Source organism: Neovison vison, chromosome 8, assembly GCF_020171115.1.
Source record: "Neovison vison isolate M4711 chromosome 8, ASM_NN_V1, whole genome shotgun sequence".
Classification (NCBI taxonomy): Eukaryota; Metazoa; Chordata; class Mammalia; order Carnivora; family Mustelidae; genus Neogale; species Neogale vison.
Genome location: NC_058098.1, coordinates 117,906,455 through 117,925,317, shown reverse-complemented (window position 1 = coordinate 117,925,317; position 18,863 = coordinate 117,906,455). Strand labels below are relative to the sequence as shown.

General features: G+C 43.4%; 1 protein-coding gene across 6 annotated transcripts in view; it reads right to left on the bottom strand.

Annotated features, from left to right (window-relative positions):
- VIT (vitrin) overlaps positions 1-18,863 on the bottom strand; it is a 99,785-nt gene that overhangs the window by 61,991 nt on the left and 18,931 nt on the right. For all 6 annotated transcript variants that reach the window (XM_044261772.1, XM_044261770.1, XM_044261771.1 and 3 more), the window contains exons 2-3: positions 15,470-15,539; positions 7,756-7,821 (exon numbers count right to left, since the gene is read on the bottom strand). In XM_044261772.1, the coding sequence (XP_044117707.1) occupies positions 7,756-7,821; positions 15,470-15,521 (118 nt within the window). In that variant the 5' untranslated portion in view covers positions 15,522-15,539. The remainder of the gene's footprint in view (positions 1-7,755; positions 7,822-15,469; positions 15,540-18,863) is intronic.

Below are 18,863 nucleotides of genomic sequence, written 5' to 3'. Positions count from 1 at the left end.
ACAAGAGTGACTAGGTAAAGAAATCATGAGGAAGTACATTGTAGATTCTCCAGAAATCATGGAGCATGCTCCGGACTTCGGAAAAGATTATAGAATTGGTATTTACACAGCCTTAATCTGGCATTTGAGGATCCATGGCAGCCACGCTGACACTGGGATGATGAAATTATAGCGTTAGTTCATGGTGGGGCTGGGTTTGAACTCTGATGTCTGGTTCCAACACGGTCCCACGCTCTCACCTGTGCCAAGACTTGCCCAACACTGAAGCCATGGGGGCTGAAGAAATATTTTCCTCTGGTCATGAATTTCTCAAGAAGACTATATGAAGCAACAGTTGAGGGCAACATAAGACATATGATGGAAATTGTTTATAAGGACAGACCCAGTAGAGAGCGCGTGCCTCAACAAGTAACTCCAAGCTCAAGATCTAAACACTTCAAAAACTCTGTGAAGTTTGGTCCTTGTAACCAGGCTTGAGATAATACCTTTATCCATGTGCCATGGAAGGACCATGATGAAGCAGTGACTGGAGAGCAGAGGCTCATCTATCTGTGGCAACACAGCTGCAAAATTTGTGTCTCTAAAAACAACCTATTTCTAGTTCACAAAGGACTCTAACACACATTTTTTCACTTGACCCTTACAAAACCTTGAGAAGTAACATTGTTTCTCTATTTCAGAGAAGTGAGTCAACTTGCTCAAGCCCAGGTACCAAGTAAGTGGCAGAAGGAGGACCTGAACTCAGGCCCTCTGGCTCTAAAGCCAAGACTCTCTGCCACCTCCACCTGGCTGCTGCTTCTTCAGCTGAAGAGAAAGTTAAATTGCTGTTCCCTACTCTCATCCCGCAGGACTTTTCTGAACTCAAAGATCACTGACAACCATCAGCAGGTCACTATTTCTTGCATGTAGGTCATGTGCACGTGCACATACACTTTGTGTGTGTGTGTGTGTGTGTGTGTGTGTGTGTGTGTATCTGTGCATTTATCCCTTTGTTTTCCTGGTATTCCTGAGAACTGCCATGGTAGTTTCCTCAGCTAAAAAAAAAAGTCCTTCTCTTCTCAGCCCCAGAAGGAGGTCTAGAAAGTTAATCCTCTTCCTTTTTCATGGTCTGAGAAAGGGCACACACACCGATCTGTGTGGAGGATGCCCAGGTGTTGGCACCAGGTGTCGGAGAAGCTAGCACACGCTGGGGATGACTTACATGTTGCTGCAGCCAACAACATGTGAACCTACTCAAGAAGTTCTGTGCATGTTAGACTCAAATCCAACAACCCCCTAAAGCTGTAGATCTCTTCATCAGTGTCCAATCACTAAATAACCAAGTCCCAGAACAATTACCTCTTCATGCCCAAGGCAGTACCGCTGGGAATCATCAACCTTTCAAGGTTGATTGCAAAGATCTTTCCATGCCTTACAAGGTATTAAGGTTAAGTTATTGGAGAGAACTATGTGAATAAAAGGTTGTACATTTCACCGCAAGCTAAGACTATTTCAACAGGCTCAAACGTAGTAGAAATATTGCAGAATGTAGCTTCACTGCCTGCAGAGAATATCCTGCTGTGTTTATCTTGCTGATTGTTGTCTTCATCAGGTAGAGGGCTCTGAAGGCTCTGAGGGTCCCCACTGTCCAATGAATGGCCAAGAACAAAGCTTCCCGTTCAGGGAAGCTTGCCTAGTCCTAATGCACATCCCAGCTGCATCTCCCATGACTCCCCCCACATTTAAATCAACCACATTGTTCACTATTCCCTGACTTCATCTTCTACTTTTTCCCCAGGATGTCTGGGCTTAGTCTACCTGGAAAGCCCTCCACCAACCTCTGTCTGTAAAATTCTACTTATAGTTCACATCCTACCTCAAATGCTCTTTCGTGAAATCAGTATGAACCCTATTCATATATCCCTTGTTATTCTCATGTAATAATCACATTTTGCTTTATTTTACACTGGGTTTTGTTGTTGTTGTTGCTGTTCATTTGTCCATCCATTCAACATATACTCAATGAACACTAATCAGGTCTTCACGTTGCTTGGTGTCGGGCTCCTTGCTCAGTGGGGAGCCTGCTTCTCCCTCTGCCTACCATTCCCCCTGTTTGTCCACATGCTCATTCTCTCTCTCTCCAGCAAGTAAATAAAAATAATAATTTTTTTAAAAAATGGGTGATAAATACAGAGCAGAGGAAGGGCAGCATACGCAGGAGCCATCTAAACTAGATTAATGTGTTCTGGCAATGGGAATTGGGTCCAGAGAGTCTCATTTTTGCATGACTTTATCTGATACCAGATGGGGTGCTAACTGAAGTCAGAGAGACTGCGGGCTGGCAAGCCGATAATGCGTTCCATGGAGTTGATCGTCCTGTGGCTCTCCCCTCATCTGAACCCACTCTGCACTGAAGCCATTCCTTCTGAGGCTCTTCTGGCGCTTCCGGAGACTTGATAACTTAAAAGCTTTTTTTTTTTCTCTATAGGCACTGATGGGCAGGGGTTTTTCGAGAGTTGTTAGTGGACAGAATTTAAGGGCAAACAGAGGATGTGTTTATTTTAGTGTGGGCTGAAATATTCATGAGTTGAAGAGGAGGCCTTTTTTGAACACGTAATCTACACACATGAAGTTAATCCTTGAAATTCATAAGGCATCATGACTGTCTTCAGAGAAGAGTGCTATGAACACACCTACACCCTTCAGTCATTATCTGTGGCCTCACATAATCAAGACAAATGCAACCATATTTTGGTCATTTGTTGAAAAATGCTCGAACAGATCTGTACTGACTAAACCCACCACTAATGTGCCTCCAAGGAAGGCCAGCTCCAGGGCTCTGAAACGTAACAGGGAAGTGGAGAACCTGGAAAAATCTCTAAAAATAAACTTGGTGAAACTCTCATTTTGTATAGTATGGTGAACTTTATCAGCAGGTTAATTTATTGAGACATTAACTTGGGTTTATTTTCATTTTATTTTTTCCCTCGTACTGTTCTAAGAAGGTAGTCAGGCATTCGTCTTCAAACACCTCTGGAACTCAAGGTTGCAAGAGAAAGGACACAGTTGCCCAAAGAAAACTGTCCCTCAGGCATTGCGAATTACTCTCTCCAGATGGCCCTTGTTTGAGGGCACTGGGCTTTATCAGCCCAAAGAGTGATGGGGAGGAAATGGTCTTCTAAGACTGGGAAGAGTGGGCAGGTAGGTCCTAGTGAGGGAAATGAGCCTGTTCCCCACCAGTGACCTTGGAGGAGCCTCATCTTGGAGCACTACCTGGTGGGGCGCCCCTCAGGGTGAAGCCTTAGGCATGGGACTTCCCCATCTTCCCCAAGATGTCAGCACTCAGAAAACAATGGTGTGCCCAACTTCTGCAAGTAACATGGGCCGGGACACGGAGCAGTGCAGGGGAACTCCCTGGGTGTTGTAGACAGCACCAGGCTTCCAGCGGCTGGGCTCCGGGAAGGAGGAAGCCCCTGGAATGATGGAATTGTAATTTCTCAGCCCCTGAAAATGGGCAGTTTGGAGTCCAACTTAATTTGATTTAGAAAATGAGGTGGTTTTTTAGAAAATATGGTGGAATAACATTTTGCCCAATACAACTGTGTACGGGAAAGGTAAGTATTAGCTTGAAATGAATGGTAAGTGGGAGGAAAAGATTTGTAAGAACTTGTTCCTTTCCTTTCCTTCCCTTTTCCTTCCCCTTCCCTTTTCCTTCCCCTCCCTTTCTTCCTTCTTTCCTTTCTCTCTTTCCTCTTTGCTTCCCCTTTTGTAAACCTCCCCATGCCAGCTTATTTTCTGTATGTACTACCTTCTTGGTCCAAACAGCCCCCAGTGGAGCTGAGTGATCTCCATGAGGGCCTCTGGGAGGGCCACGGGCAGACCAAAAAAATGGAAAAAGGAAAGGAGATGAGAAGAAACAGGAGAAAAAAAAAAAAAAAGAAAAGAAAAGAAAAAAGAAAAGTATGGGGGAGAGAATGTGACCATTGTCTAAAGCAAAGTGACTCTACTTGCACAACGAAGCAGATAAACTCGCATGGTGTATGGCTTCGGCAAGGACGATACCCATGCTGGTGCCTCCTTCCCTGCTATGTCCACATCTCTTCTACTCTATTTCCCTTTCGGTCATCCCCACAGCCCTCTACCTCCAGGTAGATCATCCCACAGCCCTCTACCTCCAGGCAGCAGGGACTTCATTTCTGGCTTGGTAGGAGGCACTGGGAAGAGCCTATGGGCTAGAACCTCACACAGACCTGCATTTCCAATCTGGCTCTGCCAGCTCATGGCACCGGGTCTCAGGCACTAGATCCTCAAGTGTTAACGGCTGTGCTGCATGCCTAGTAGGGGCCAGTGTCCACTGGCCAGGGCTGGCTAGACGAGAGGTCAGAGGGCACTGAAAGTGTACCTGTGGTTTTACCTTCGGACCTGAAAGAGGCCCAGATCTCTCTCTGATGCATGGGTTTGCGGATGTCAGCAGGCACTGGAGTTCCTGGAGGGCTTGCTAAGACATGGAGGGCTGAGCCCCAGCCCCAGTACTTCTGATTCCCGCAGTCCCGGCTGGGGTGGGAAGAGGGGATCGGACAGAAGGTCGCAGGTGCTGCCGGTACTGCCCTTCCAGGAACGGAGGGGACTGGCCCCGGCTGTTCTCACACTGAGGCCAAACTGGTTTGTTTAAAGCCTGGCTTTTATGATTTCCCTTTTCTCCTTAAAACCCATTGGCAGCTCCCTGTACGATACACTCTGAGATGTCAACTCTTAGAGTAAAACGGTGAGGTTAGCTCCAGCAGGAGTTCAGGGACGCCCAGGCATACGGGAGACAGGCACGACCCACGTGCCTTCATCTCTCAAGGAGATAAGAGAAGACATAATTGTTCTGTCTCCCCCTTCAGGGGACTCCTTTGTGTGAAATGCCATTCAGACTTGGTAGACACTCTCGCTGTACCTGTGTATGCGTGTAAATCTCCATGCTTTTTCTCACTAACAAATGGCATTGTCTCTCATCTCTCTTCATTTGTTGGCAGTGAGGGTTTTTTTTGTTGGCAGGATGGTCTTATTTCCCTAGCACAACCCTATCCAGCTTACTCTTCTCTAAGAACCACCCTGTAGCCTGGGATGATGCAATGAGGTTCTCTCTTCCAGGATTGTGGACTCAGTCCTGAGAGACACAGTGTGCACAGAGTCCGGGGTGGGGAGAGAAGGGCAGGGAGAGGGAGACAGGGAGGGACAGGGAGAGGGGAGAGAGACAGTGAGGCAGACATGTGGAAAGAAGCAGAGGAACTGATTCTTGAGTTCTTTTCATCTGAGGTACAGTTCCGGCGAGTTCTAGCTGCCAATCCATGAGCCGCTCCACATCCTGCAAAAATCCCTTTTGGATTTATGCTGATTGCAACCAATATAACCTGCACAGAGATATTCCCATTGCCCTCATGAGGAAGCCCAGATTCCTGGACATGGTAACAAAGCTCTCCACAATCCAACGCCTGCTTATCCCTCCATCTCTTATCTCAACACATTCGCTTCCTACTCTAGATTTCAGTCATATTTGACACTTTTTAACTTGTTCCGGCCTTAGGCGTGCTGTTTTCTCTCTGCTTGTAACACTCTTTCCTCCTCCTCTTGGCCTGATCTATACCTATTTGATCTTCACATGATCAGTGTAAGTGTGCCGCTTCCTCCAGGAAGCCCTCCCAGATATACAGCTTCTTCTCCGTATTCTTGGAGTAACTTTAGCTGCCTGGTGACTTGTCTTTCTTTCTCCCTAGATTTTGAGTTTTGCGAGGGCAAAGGTCTCCGTCGCAATTGTGTTTGGGTGTCTAGCACAGTATCTGGTAGGCACCCAGTACTGGTAAAGGGAATGAATGGCGGGCCTCCTTACCATAAGTCACCTACCCCAGTGGCAGACTGACAACACTGAAAAGAAAAAATGAAAACTACTTTGGCCTCAAGCTATAGACTGTCAGTTGGAAATATTCCCGAGGTAAAGAATCAGATACTGCCATGGTTTGGGAATATCCTATTACCTTCATTGTATCTAGGCCCCCCCCCCATTTAATGATTGTGCCAGGGTTTCTAATTAGAGAAAAGGCCTCATGCATTTATTGATTCAAATGTGCTGCATCACCAGGGAGATTTTGAGTGTAAGGTTAGAATTTAGCATATCAGAAACTCAATCCATTTGAGATCTCTCAAAGAGGTTTGCCCTTGGGTCATTTAGCACAGCCTTTCATAGTCACTGAAAACCGTTGTCATGGTAATCATGGAACCTTTCATGATTTTTGTATATGAGCTAATGAAGATACTGGAAACAGCCCAGAGGAATTCATACTTGGGTGTGCATTTGTCTCCATATTAACCCAGTCATTGTTTTGAACACACATCTGGCCCTGGGCTGATTCTCTTGGCTCTTGGTAATGACAGGAATAAATAAGCAACTGATTCCTTTCTAGTATTTTAGGCTTGGAGACTGTGGCTGGCTGCCCTTTTGGTCTCACTTCAACAGGAAATCCCACATGGAGGGTTTAAAGGAGCAGAAGGAAAAAAGAATGGTGTGTGAAGCAAATATCTTTCTTATATCTCGGATTATTAATGTCGCTGATTTCAAGCATCTAAATTTAATGCCTATAAAGAAGTTTCAGTTGTAGAGAGCACAGAACATTAACTATATCTATGGCATTTCTTTTATGGCCCTTTATAAATATGCTTTAACTTAAGTCTCCATCAAATCTACAAATTTAGGACCAGGTATCTCGGTGTGCTTATGGCATTTGAACGTGAGCCTTTCCATCTATGTCTCGTCCTACTAGTGATTTTCCAATATCTATTCTTCCTCCTCTCCTGTAATACAACCCCCTGCTTTTTTAGCTTAGGCATGTGGATGCTTGAAATCAAGACATTTCCCATTCTCCCTTAATACTGGCTAGTGATATTTAAGCAGAAGTGGTGTCTTTGATTTCCTGGACTTCTCTTTAAAGGGATGGATATGCATCCTTCTTCATCCCTTCCTGCCAACTGGAATATGGACATGATGGGTGGAGCTGGGGCACCCATTTTGGACAGTGAGTTGAGAGGCATGTTGCGGAGAGCAGAATTGTAAGGGGTGGAGCTGGGGCACCCATTTTGGACAGTGAGTTGAGAGGCATGTTGCGGAGAGCAGAATTGTAAGGTAGAAAGAATCTGGATCCCTGAAGATTGTGAAGATTCCCTAAAAGCCCAGACTGACTATGTTCATAGGAGAGAGAAAGAAAACTTCAGTCTTACTTAAGCAGTTGTTATTCTAGATTCCCTGTCATCTAATCTTAACTGATATACCATCCAAAAATGAAATTTATTTTTCCTCTATTCACTGATTAGGTGTGAAACCTTCTGGGCTTTGCTGTGAGATCTACCTTCTGATCCCAGAGCATGCCGGAAGGAAGGCAGATTTGTACTAGCTAGACAGAATTTTCTGGTATGGGGAATTGACATTTCAATGGCAAGAAAATACCTACTCAGGCTTAGCCATAGAGACATAGTGTTACCAGGTCTTTGTACGTGCATTTTGAAATGCTCCAATATAATGGAACCACAGATCTTTCCCCTAAAATCAGCACTCCTCTCTCAAATGCTTTTTGGGATGACGTAGGTGATAAGTAATAATCATTACCTATCAGTCTGAATGCAAAACAACTGAAGTAAAGTCAAAAAGCCCCCAAACCTTCCAAATTACCTGAAACAAGTATAACAGCCCTCTACATGAGAGACACAAACCTTATGCTAATGAGGAATTGCAATTTTACTTACTGAACTTGGGCCTTTTGATCTTCTTGTTCATGTCTTTATTTGAGTCTATTCCAGTCGCCAGCAAAACTACATGGAGAAAATGAAAGAAAATCTAATCAATATCATTTTACCCAAACACTTTCTCTCTTTTGACCCTTATCATCGCTTCCATCACATGTTAAAATAGTCTTATCGGTGGAACTAATGTTCCCTTAAATGAAGGTTGGGGGAATAAGATGGATGTTTGTGTACTTTTCCTGGCTGCTGCTGAGGGAGCCTTCCAAAAACACCTCCTGGGCATCTGTCCTCTGTTTTGCTGCTTTGCATTTCACCACCCCGAGTCTGCCCTCTCCGGTCCCCAAAAGAGGAAATGGGGGGCCTGAGAAGTCCACTCATTCGGTTGGTGCCAGAAATAAATGATAGAGGTAGGGTGAGCACCAGGGCCTTCTTGAGCTCTCTCCTCTGCGCCACACGGAGTTTCCAAATGGCTAATTTCAAACTGGCCAGAGCATTGCGCATGCGTGAGTGTATATGCGTGCGCATATAGGCGCATGCGTGTGTGCATGTGAGGGAGATAAGGAAGGTAGAATGGAGGGCATATGTAGAAAGCCACAGGGGAGGACTGCCTAGGAAAGGAAGACAAGGAGAGAGCGGGCTGGGGAGAAGAGGGGGAGTGGCCACAGGGGGTGAGGGGTGACCAGAGTGTCCCCTGGTGGTCCGCTGTACCAGCACTTGCTTCCCGGCCCTGTCAAGGCCAACTGCAGTTAGTTGACCTTCCTCCTCAGAAACAGGAGCAGAACAGCTTTTGGATACTGCTCTCTTGAGGAAGTACAGCAGCAGAGGAAGAAGGGAGCGCTCTTTACCCTTTTTAGTTCAAAGTCGCATTACCAGCTTGAGCCTTGTGGTTTTAAAAAATAGCACTGACCATTTTTTCCCTTATTACCAGAATAGGACTTGTGCCTCACAGAAGAATGTAAAAAACACTAGGAACATTATAGAAAACATAGATGAACCCAAAAGATACGATATTTTCATTTTTTCTATATGTATACATATTCATGCAGGTGCTTTTTTTAAACAAGCATCTTATCAAGCTCACACTGTTTGCAATGTTTTGTAACTTATTTCTACTTAAGGATATATACAGACATTTTTTCTTGTCATTAAATGCTCCTCTCACAGTAATTTTGAGGGCCTGAAAAGTATTGTACTATAAGGATGTACCATGATTTAGTCATCTTCTGACTTAACAATCCTTTGTTATTTCCTTTAAATAAATTTCCAAATGGGATTTCTTGTCTGAAGTATAGGCCCACTTAGAATTTTGGTCCATATTGTGAACATTTCTCATAGCATTTTTTTATTAGTAATGTCTGAAAATGCTCACGTCTCTGTACGGACGCTAGTTCTACCTGTAGATGGAAAAACAATGTTTTCCTTTCAAAAAGCTAACCAATTCTCCATTCTTCTTCCTTCCTCTCCAGGCGTCTTCTACCTTATCCACTGCTTAACATGCTTCTATTTTAGCCACTTTTTTTTTTTTCTTTTTTTTAGAAACTCACTTTCTGGGTAGGGTAGGGACTCCAGAGGTAAATATAAGGTGTTAGAGTAATCAAAATGGGCATTCTACTTCATGGTGTCTGTGTGTGTGTGACAACACAAATGTTTAATTTAGATACAAATGGACCTGGGAATTCTTGATTAGCAACAACCTTTGAAGGAAAATGTCACCAGGGTTTGTTAAGAAAATTGTTATTTAGGGGCACTTCGGTGGCTCAGTGGGTTAAAGCCTCTGCCTTCAGCTCGGGTCGTGGTCCTGGGATAGAGCCCCGTGTCAGGCTCTCTGCTCAGCAGGGAGCCTGCTTCCCCTCTCTCTCTGCCTGCCTCTCTGCCTACTTGTGATCTCTGTCTGACAAATAAATAAATAAAATCTTAAAAAAAAATAAAATTGTTATTTATCCTGTGATTATCTAGCTATTCTGCACCCATGACGCAGCTCCTGAATTATCCCCAGTTTTGAGCAGTAGCACCAGCTGAGGCCGGACAGCTGACGTAGCATGTCCTAAGGGAACAGACACATGAAAGAGAACTGAGTAGGAACCACAGGTCTAGCCAAGTGGAATGAAGGCAGACATTTTTGAGGTGTTATTTACTTCTGGGGTTTGGGTGGATGTGAGTGTCCTGGAGGTCTAATTTTTATAGGAGTCTCTGTGTCTTTTAACTCTGTGCGAAGACACGTCTTCATTTTATACACAAAAACAACGAATCCTAGAATATTTTAAAGAACAAATACTAAATAAATATGGAGAAGAAAATTAAGCAAGTTCATTAGAAGGAATAATTGAAATAGTCATACATTTGGGTATCAATTCTTCGGGAAAACCAAATACTGTCCTTCTGGGCCTCTGTGCCTGTGGCAAGTGGTTTCTGAGTCTCCCTATCATTAGGACTATAAATATTTCAGTAAGACCACCCCATCACTTGCATTTGCTCACCCACGACCCTCCAGGCTGAAAACATGCATAGCTGGGTTCAGTTTTACCACAGTGGTTAATAAAGTCATTATTTTCAATGGTACACATTGGCCCACTCCTCAGCTTGGAATCTTGTTAATTAAAACTCCCCAGAAACCACTCCTCAAGGGGAGGGCTGGTCAATAAGGCTGAAAATGTGCTTGTGCCCTGGGGTCTTCATTCCTTGACTGTAAGGCTTCTCTTGCTATGCTGAAGTGATGAATTGAGTATTGAATTTGGGAAACGGAAAAATCAGTCTGGTGTCGCTTTTCTTGGGAAGCCAGGCAGAGCACAGGGATGGATGGCTGATTCTCACTTCAAAGTACAAAGTGGACCACAGGTTTGAAATCCAGTCCCTTCTGGCAACTGAGGCCATTAGTGTCTAGAAGGCTTGAGGAAATTAAATCTAGAGTCCAAAGTTCTAAGGCAATCATGGTTTATGCAATTTGCAGCAATACTTCTCAACTGTTTAAAAATCAGTGTTCTAGTTTTGAACAACATTGACTAAAGTTCCCTTCCTTTGACATCAGTGCTTGAAATTTCAAAATAAGCTGAATGTTGAACTTACTTTTTCAGATAAAAGATCTCCTTCCACTTCTCACTCTCTTCCTCTCTAGAGTAGCCATCAATATCATTAAGATGGCAGAGGCGTAATTGTTTTAGAATTAAATAAATTATCACCCAGATAGCTTATAGATAAAGAAATGCAAATGAATGAGCTTAAAACAACATTCAATCTCATTAATGATAAAAATTGCAAGCCAAAGCCAAACCAAGGGGTAGTTTCCCATATTATGTCAGTAAATACTGAAAACAAGATGATACTTAATCTTGGCATGGATTTGAGATTAGGGCATTTAGGTACACTGTTGGTGAAGTTTAAGAAGGTGGAGTCATTCTGGAAAGCCATTTGGTAATATATTTCAACAGCCCTAAAAAGAGTTATATTCTTTGTCCTAGGAAATATACCTCTAGGAATATATCCCAAATTATAATTAGAGATATAGACAAAAACGTATGTAAAAAATGTTCACTAAACATTATTTATAATGATAATCTGGAAATAATGAAATGCTGGAAGTGTCCCAACAGTAGGGGTACCCTGAACATTTACTACAAATGATGTGTTAAAGAATATTAAACAAACTGGCAAGTGCTCAGCTCTAACCTGAAGAATGATTCTGACAAAATTAGAATATATCCAGAGAGAAACAAGTGGAACAAACATACCAAAATGTTTGTAATGATGGCATTGTCATTTCCATTTTTATTTTGTATATTTTTGCCATTTTATAGTATTTTCCATATATAAATCCCATATTTTATAAAGAATATGTTTCTTTTACAATTAAAAAAAGACAAGATAAATTATTTTTTAACTGGGTTATATTGAAATCCCATAGATTTATGAAAATGAAACGGGCTACCAAAATCATCAGTATGGTTAATCGACACTCATATCCCAGTCTTCTGGCCAATCATGAATTATCATCAGAATTCACTTACTTTCAGGAAAGACATGAAGTGCCAGGACATCTAATCAATGATCAAATCAAGAAGCACTTACTGAAAACTTATTATGTGTCTACAACTTTTATGGAAATGCCTCCGTGTACCCCATAAACTCCAGGGCCCCTCAGGATACTAACTCTAGTGGTATTGACAAGGATTCTCTCCTTGACCAAACTCTAATGGGGCTCCTCCAAGCCCAATTCCCAACTGGACTTTGACACTGGGCTTCAGTGTTCCTCCTTGTTGGTCCTGTATCACCCGGTTTTAGCAAGAATCCTATTTAGTGAGAATCCCCCACCCTTGATAGATATCTGATTACCCTGGTCTGCCTTTAGCAAGAATCATGTCAGATAGGTTTAGCAAGAATCCCCCACCCTTGATGTCTTATTTCCAACCACTGACAACCCACCCCCACACCCCCCAACCTGCTGCTCAGATATAAATCTCCATGTCCCTTGTTATATTTGGAATTGGGCCCATTTCTACAGTGAGATCTCCTCGATTGGAGTAGTTCCTGATTAAAATCTATATTTACCACTTTAAACACTCTTCAGCTCTGCTTCTCTTTAAGTGTCCACAGTGCCTTCCTGAAAACTGATTTACAAAGCAGATCATTTTAAAGCAGTTCAAATTTCCCCCATGCTTTTTAAAAAATTCTTTTATTTTTTTTAAAAGATTTTATTTATTTATTTGACAGAGAGAGAGCACAAGTAGGCAGAGCAGCAGACAGAGAGAGATGGAGAAGCAGACTCCCCATTGAGCAGAGAACCCGGTGCGGGGCCCTATGCCAGGACCCTGAGATCATGACCCTAACCAAAGGCAGAGGCTTAACCCACTGAGCCACCCAGGCACCCCTCCCCCACGCTTTAATTTCATATTATGTACTCAATGAAACATCTAACGTCATACAAATCAGAGCTTCTTAGCAAAGACAGGACGACTTATTCTCTACAATCATGTAAATCATAAAATTATGCTTCAAATCACAGAATATTAAAGCTGGGAAGAGCTTTGTAGGTTATCCTTTTATTTTATTTAAAAAAAAAAAAAAGACACAAAGATCAAGGTTAACACCTTGGCTAAAGCTGCAGGTCTTTGGGGCAAAAGCTGGAACCAGATTGCAAGTTTGCTGACTACTGCCTTAGCCCATTTATTCCACTCACTCCCCATAAGCACGGTTGTTGATTACACATGGTGCTCCAAAGACAGTGGCATAAAACTCTGCTGTATCATAAATTCGAGGATATCTTAAACATGCTAGCTCTGATATATATTGAATACTTAATTGACATTAATTAAGGGGGGGATCATTAGACAGTACTGTGTGATATTTGATTTGTAGTATATATACACCCACACATTGGAATTAGGTGCACAGTTGGACTCTGATTCCTTACAAATCTAGCATCCCTAAGAATAATTTATTTTACAATATTTCTTGAGTGCCTATGAGATGTGCTTAGCATTGAAAATGCAGGACACAGCTCCTGACAGCTGCCCTCAGTGAGTTCACAGCTCTGGGGGAGCCTGCTGAGTGGAAAGGGGAACATGACACAGCTATAATGAGAATCAATACAGGGCACCACAGAAGCCCTTAGGAAGATGGCCTGGTCAAATGGGGGGGGGTGATGGTGGAAGGAAGCTTCCCCAGGACGAGTAGGGCTTGTGGGGGTTGTGGGAGTGAGAGGAAGAGCATGCCAGGCCAGGGACCCAGCATGGTCAAAGGCCTGAAGGGGAAAAATGACGTGAGCCCTGAGGGACGGAGAAGGTCAGTACTTTTCAGATCCTTGGAAGCCGGAGTGGGCTCTCTGGGGAGCAAGGAGAGCAGAAGACAGCAAGGGGAGCCATATCAGGAAGGTCTGCCCAGCAAGCAAGATACTTTTAGAGTTATAGGTCCCATCCCAAAGACAAAGGGGAACCACGGAGGAGTTTAAGTCAAGAGTGGTGACCAGACGTGTTCTTTAGAGAGATTAATTGAGGTGTGGTTGAGAAGGAGTTAGAGGGGTCAGGATTTGGGGCAGGGAGGCTGTCCCAGTACTGAGGAGAGTGACAGGGAAATGGCCCTGGGATGGAGACAAGCAGATGAGTAAGAGAGATGCTGGGGAGACAGACACGTGAGGACAGAGAGGGAATTGTGTGACAGGAATCTCCTTTACTGGCTTTGATTTCTTACCTTCTGAATGTGCAGCCCTGAGGGGAGAGAGTTCTGCAGAAAGGTTGTGAGAGGCTGGGGACAAGGAAGGACAGTCAAGTGTCCCTTCTTGGTTCTGTCATATGGGGGGCATGCAGAGTATGAAATGGCCTCGGGGTTTGCTGGCTTTGTGTGTTTTACAGCAGCTAAAGCCTTCCTATTCCTGACTCCCCACCTGCCCTACCTAAGAAACACTAAACAGTTGGGCAGTATGGGAGGGGACAGCCTCTCAAAGGACAAACTGGAAATGAAGGGGCTTGAGCTTAGCAGGTTGGCGGGCAGTCTGGACTGGAACCCACAGGGTCTCTCCGATCCTGGTCTAGGCTCCTTCCACCCCGTGAGAGCCCTGTTGCCTTCCCTGTGTCACCTCTTTCTCTCCTGTTCCCCAACTCTGCTGCATAGACCTCCTCTACACAGACCTGGAACATTCTGACTATATTCTGTGTTGAATTTTGTCCCTTCTAAATTCATTGGTTAAAGTCCCAGCCCTCATAACCGAATGTGACCTCCTTTTGAAATAGATGTAATTGTTTAAATTCTGATGAGGTTGTACTAGAGTAGGTTGGGCTCCTAATCCCCTATGACTAGTGTTATAAGAAAAGGAAATTCGGACACACACAGATACTCATCCAACTGAGGAAGAACGCCACGTGAAGATGGTCACAGGGATGCCATGACATGCCAAAGATGGCCACCAAACCTCCCGAAGGAGAGGGGCATGGAGCACAGTCTCCATCGCTCCCCTCTGAAGAAACCAACTCTGCTGACACTTTGGTTTGGGACTTTTAGCTTTCAGGACTGTGAGAGGATAAAACTGCGCTGTTTCAAGCCACTCAGCCTGTGGTATTTTGTCATGGCACCCTAGCAAACGAATACAATATCCAAAAAGTCTTGGCACCCTTCCCTGGTAGGAGTAAGGCAGTGATTCCCATAGGGTTGCTCTGTCCAAGATGGCCAGGGCACAGCGGGGGTCAAGATTAACAGATAATCACCCTTGGGCTTAATGCTAACCCCATCAATCCTTTTCTCTCCTGCAGCCAAACTGCTACTCCTCCAGAGCCTACCTGAAATTGTGTTCTCTGCTGATAACGGGTGTGGGTTCTGTCTCTGAGAGCATGAGTCACCAGTGGTATAAATAAGGACATGCCAGTGATGAGTTGTTTTGTTTTGTTTTTTTTAAATAAGCAATAAGATTTCCGAATTCAGAATCTGTAAATATATTCCATCTGAAACATTTGCTAGTTGCTGAAGAAGGCAAAATATGTGTGTGTATGTGTGTAACATGTACACACATGTGATACACAATTTTGCTTTATACAAAAATATATACACACGTACATCTTGAATTTGATCTACACTTAACATTCTCACTTAAACATCTCTCTAAAATGTTTATCATAAAAAGATACACTGTACTGTTTATATGCTCTGTCTTGGTTTAAGCCTCTTCTTGGCAAGATTCTTTGGACCTTAGGAAAATGTTAAAAGCGTATCCAGATACACACATAAAAGTACTTACCAAGGAACATTTCAATAACAGATGCCTTCATAGTGAGGACAACAATCCCCATAAATATCAAAATGGCACCCTGGAGAGGAAGAAACAATAACACCATCATATTTCAGCCAAGAGTTCTGAACTGGACACATGGAGTGTAGGGAGGGGCCCCTTCATTTTGCTTCTTTCATTGCTCCCTGGGGTCTCCAGATTCCAAAGCTGCAGCTTTCTCTAAGGAGCCCCCAGAGATGGCAGTGGCCCGACTCACGGGTACCCAGAGAGCCCGTATCCTCAGGTAGAAATCCCATTCTAGCCATCAGCCCCTGTTCTTCAGAGAAGTGAAGAAGAATTGACTCCATAATTTTGGGAATAGGTTCAAGCCATCTTCAGATTAGGACATCTTTTTGATATTGATAGACTCTTTTTATTTTTATTTATTTATTTATTTTAGATTTTATTTGACAGAGAGAGATCACAAGTAGGCAGAGGGGCAGGCAGAGAGAGTGGGGGGAAGCAGGTTCCCCACTGAGCAGAGAGCCTGATGTGGGGCTCTATCCCAGGACCCTGGGATCATGACCTGAGCCGAAGGCAGAGACTTTAACCCACTGAGCCACCCAGGCGCCCCGAGAGACCCTTTTTAGATTACAGATAAACGATGCATTCATCATTCATGCAATAGTGTTTATTAAACTCCCATTATATGCCAGGTATTGTTAGGGAGGGGGTGATAAAAACTGAATGAAGAACTAGTTCTTGCTCTTAAAAAGATTTACAGTTTACTATAAGTGGGAAAACATATATAGACACAAATAACCTTAACATTAGGAAGTGTGCAGGCTCCATAAGGGAGTATAAGGAGAGTTTATAGACCAGCGGTTCTCAAACTTTGATGCATATTAGGATCATCTGGGAGTTCTAAAAGACCCTGGTGCACGGGCTGTACCCCAGACCAGTTGAATCAGAATCTCTTAAGGTGGGATCTAGGCGTTAAGTTTTTAAAAGCTCCCTGGGTAATTCCAATGTGCTGACAAGTGTGAGATCCAGTGATTTAGAGCAAGGGTTCCTAAGTCTTACATGCATAGGAATCCCCTGGGGATCTTGTTAAAATGCAGATTCTAATCCAGTAGGCCTGGGAAAGTACCAGAGATTCCCCCCAAGCCAGGGAGTTTTACAGGAAGGAGACATTATATCAGCCATGGGAAAAAGAGAAAGTCTCTTAGAGGGGATAGCAACTGGGTCAATTTTGAAAGGCAGACAGTTTGGACATGCAGAAATAGACGTGACCCCAAGTGGGAGGAACAGCATTGACAGGGGCTCAGAGTTTGGGAAGCAGAGAGGTTATGAAGATGATTTTGATCTATATGGGGTTTCCTCCTTCTCTTGGGGCTGGGAGAAAACCCTAAAAGTTTTGTTCATCCTACCATTACTCACTACCTAGAGCATATACTTTGTACTCTATTCGGTCTCAAGTCTTCACAACAAGACAGTGTGGTTGATTTTATGATCCCTTCAGGAAATGAAGGCTTAGAAAAGTTACATGTCACTCCCCTGGTGACCGGACAGTCAGCAGGACAAGATTGGAGGTGGGAGTGGTGGGAAAGACCTGCCCTGGGCACGGACAACAAGGAAGAGCCTTGTCTGTAGAGAATTGAAAGCTTAAGTTTGGTCTGCTTTTTATTACCTTTATAAGCTAGCAGTTCTAAGCAATGTCAAGGATAAAGCACCCCCACCTTCTGGGGTAGATGGCTCCCATTACATCCTCTCTGTCCAGTGCCACCACTGTGGGGCTGAAATCTGGCATTCATACCCTACATGTCTCTATGCCCCGTAGTGTCCTGCTGAATCTGTTCTCTGGGGGACTTACAATGTTTGTTGATTTCTGTGTGTAAATCTTCCATGGTTGATTTTGAAGCTGCCAAAGTAGAGAATTTGAAACATAATCTGGTACTAGCTATGTCCAGGGCAGGCTTATGGCCAGTATTTAGTTTCAGGACTATGTAGATTTTATTAACAAAAAGCAATTATCAAATTATGGTCGAAGTAGTAAAACAAGTACCTAATGCAATTAACTTAAATAAAATTGTTTAGTATATGAAAGATTTTATCACAAACAATTAAATTAGGCAGCAAGAGCAACCTCAGACAGAACTGATGATTTTGTTAATTTCCAGCAACAATTGCAAGATGTTAAATTTCCTAATAAAGGTAGCTGACTACTGGTTACATAATGGGCAGATAATGTTTTTGGTTTCAAAAATAGAAATAAAACCATGCGTACAATCTATTTGCAATTTGATGCTTAAGGAGCTGGGTTATGTTTTAGAAATAGGATGATAACAAGTAACAATTTGTCTGTCTTTTCCTATTTTGAGACGCTCCAGAACAACTTAGATGTTTTCAGGCCTAAACAGTTACCTTTCTTCTAGGATAAATGCTGTACAGGAAATTGCCCCGCTGTCCCTCGCCTAAGCCAGCCCCACCAATCGCCTGTTACTGTTCAGCTTTGCAGATTTCAAGTCACCTTGACTTCTTCTCTTTCTCCACATCTTCTCTCTCAGCCAAGCCTGTTGGCTCAACACCCATACTCTATCCAGAATCTGGCCCAATCTTCTCATTTCCCCATTGCCGTCTGCTCAGGCTATGCTGTCTCATGGATTACTGTAATCAGCCTCCTAACAAACGTCTTCTTCTCCCTCTGACTCCATGATCCACATAGCAGCCAGCATGACCTGGTTCAAAGTACATCAGTTCCCAGCATTCCTTAGATCAAAACTCTAACGTGGCTTCCCACCATACCCAGAATCAAAGCCAAAGTCTTGACAAGTGGCATATGACCCTGTGTGGCCCTGACCTCATTTCTCCCTCACCTATTAAGGTCTGGGCATACTGGTCTCCTGGCTGTTTCTAGAACACACATCTCCTGGTCTCTGCACTTACTGTTTCCTCTACCCAGATTCTCTTCCCCCAGATGAGAACATGATTAACTTCCTCATTTCTCCCAAGTTTTCGCTTCAATGTTACCGTCTCTTGAGATGTCCCCTTACCACTCAGCTTAAATTTGTAATCCGTCTCCCACCCACAACCAGCTGCTACACCCTATTTTTTCTACTATTTTTTTATGTTACTATCATCATTGACATACTTTATGGTTTATGTATTTTATTTGTTTATTGTTTTTTTTCTCCACTAGAATGCAGGCTCCGTGAGGGCAGGGATTTGTACTTGATTTTTTATGTGGTCAATAAATACACATTGAATCAATGAGTGAGTAGCTAAGGCTCTCTCCTTTCCCTAGGAAATAAAAAGAGGAAAGAAAACAAAGACAATCTTATGAATACACTAAAAACTAGTGCATTGTACACTTTCAATTTCTGGCATGTGATTTATCTCTCAATAAACATTATCGATAGCCAAC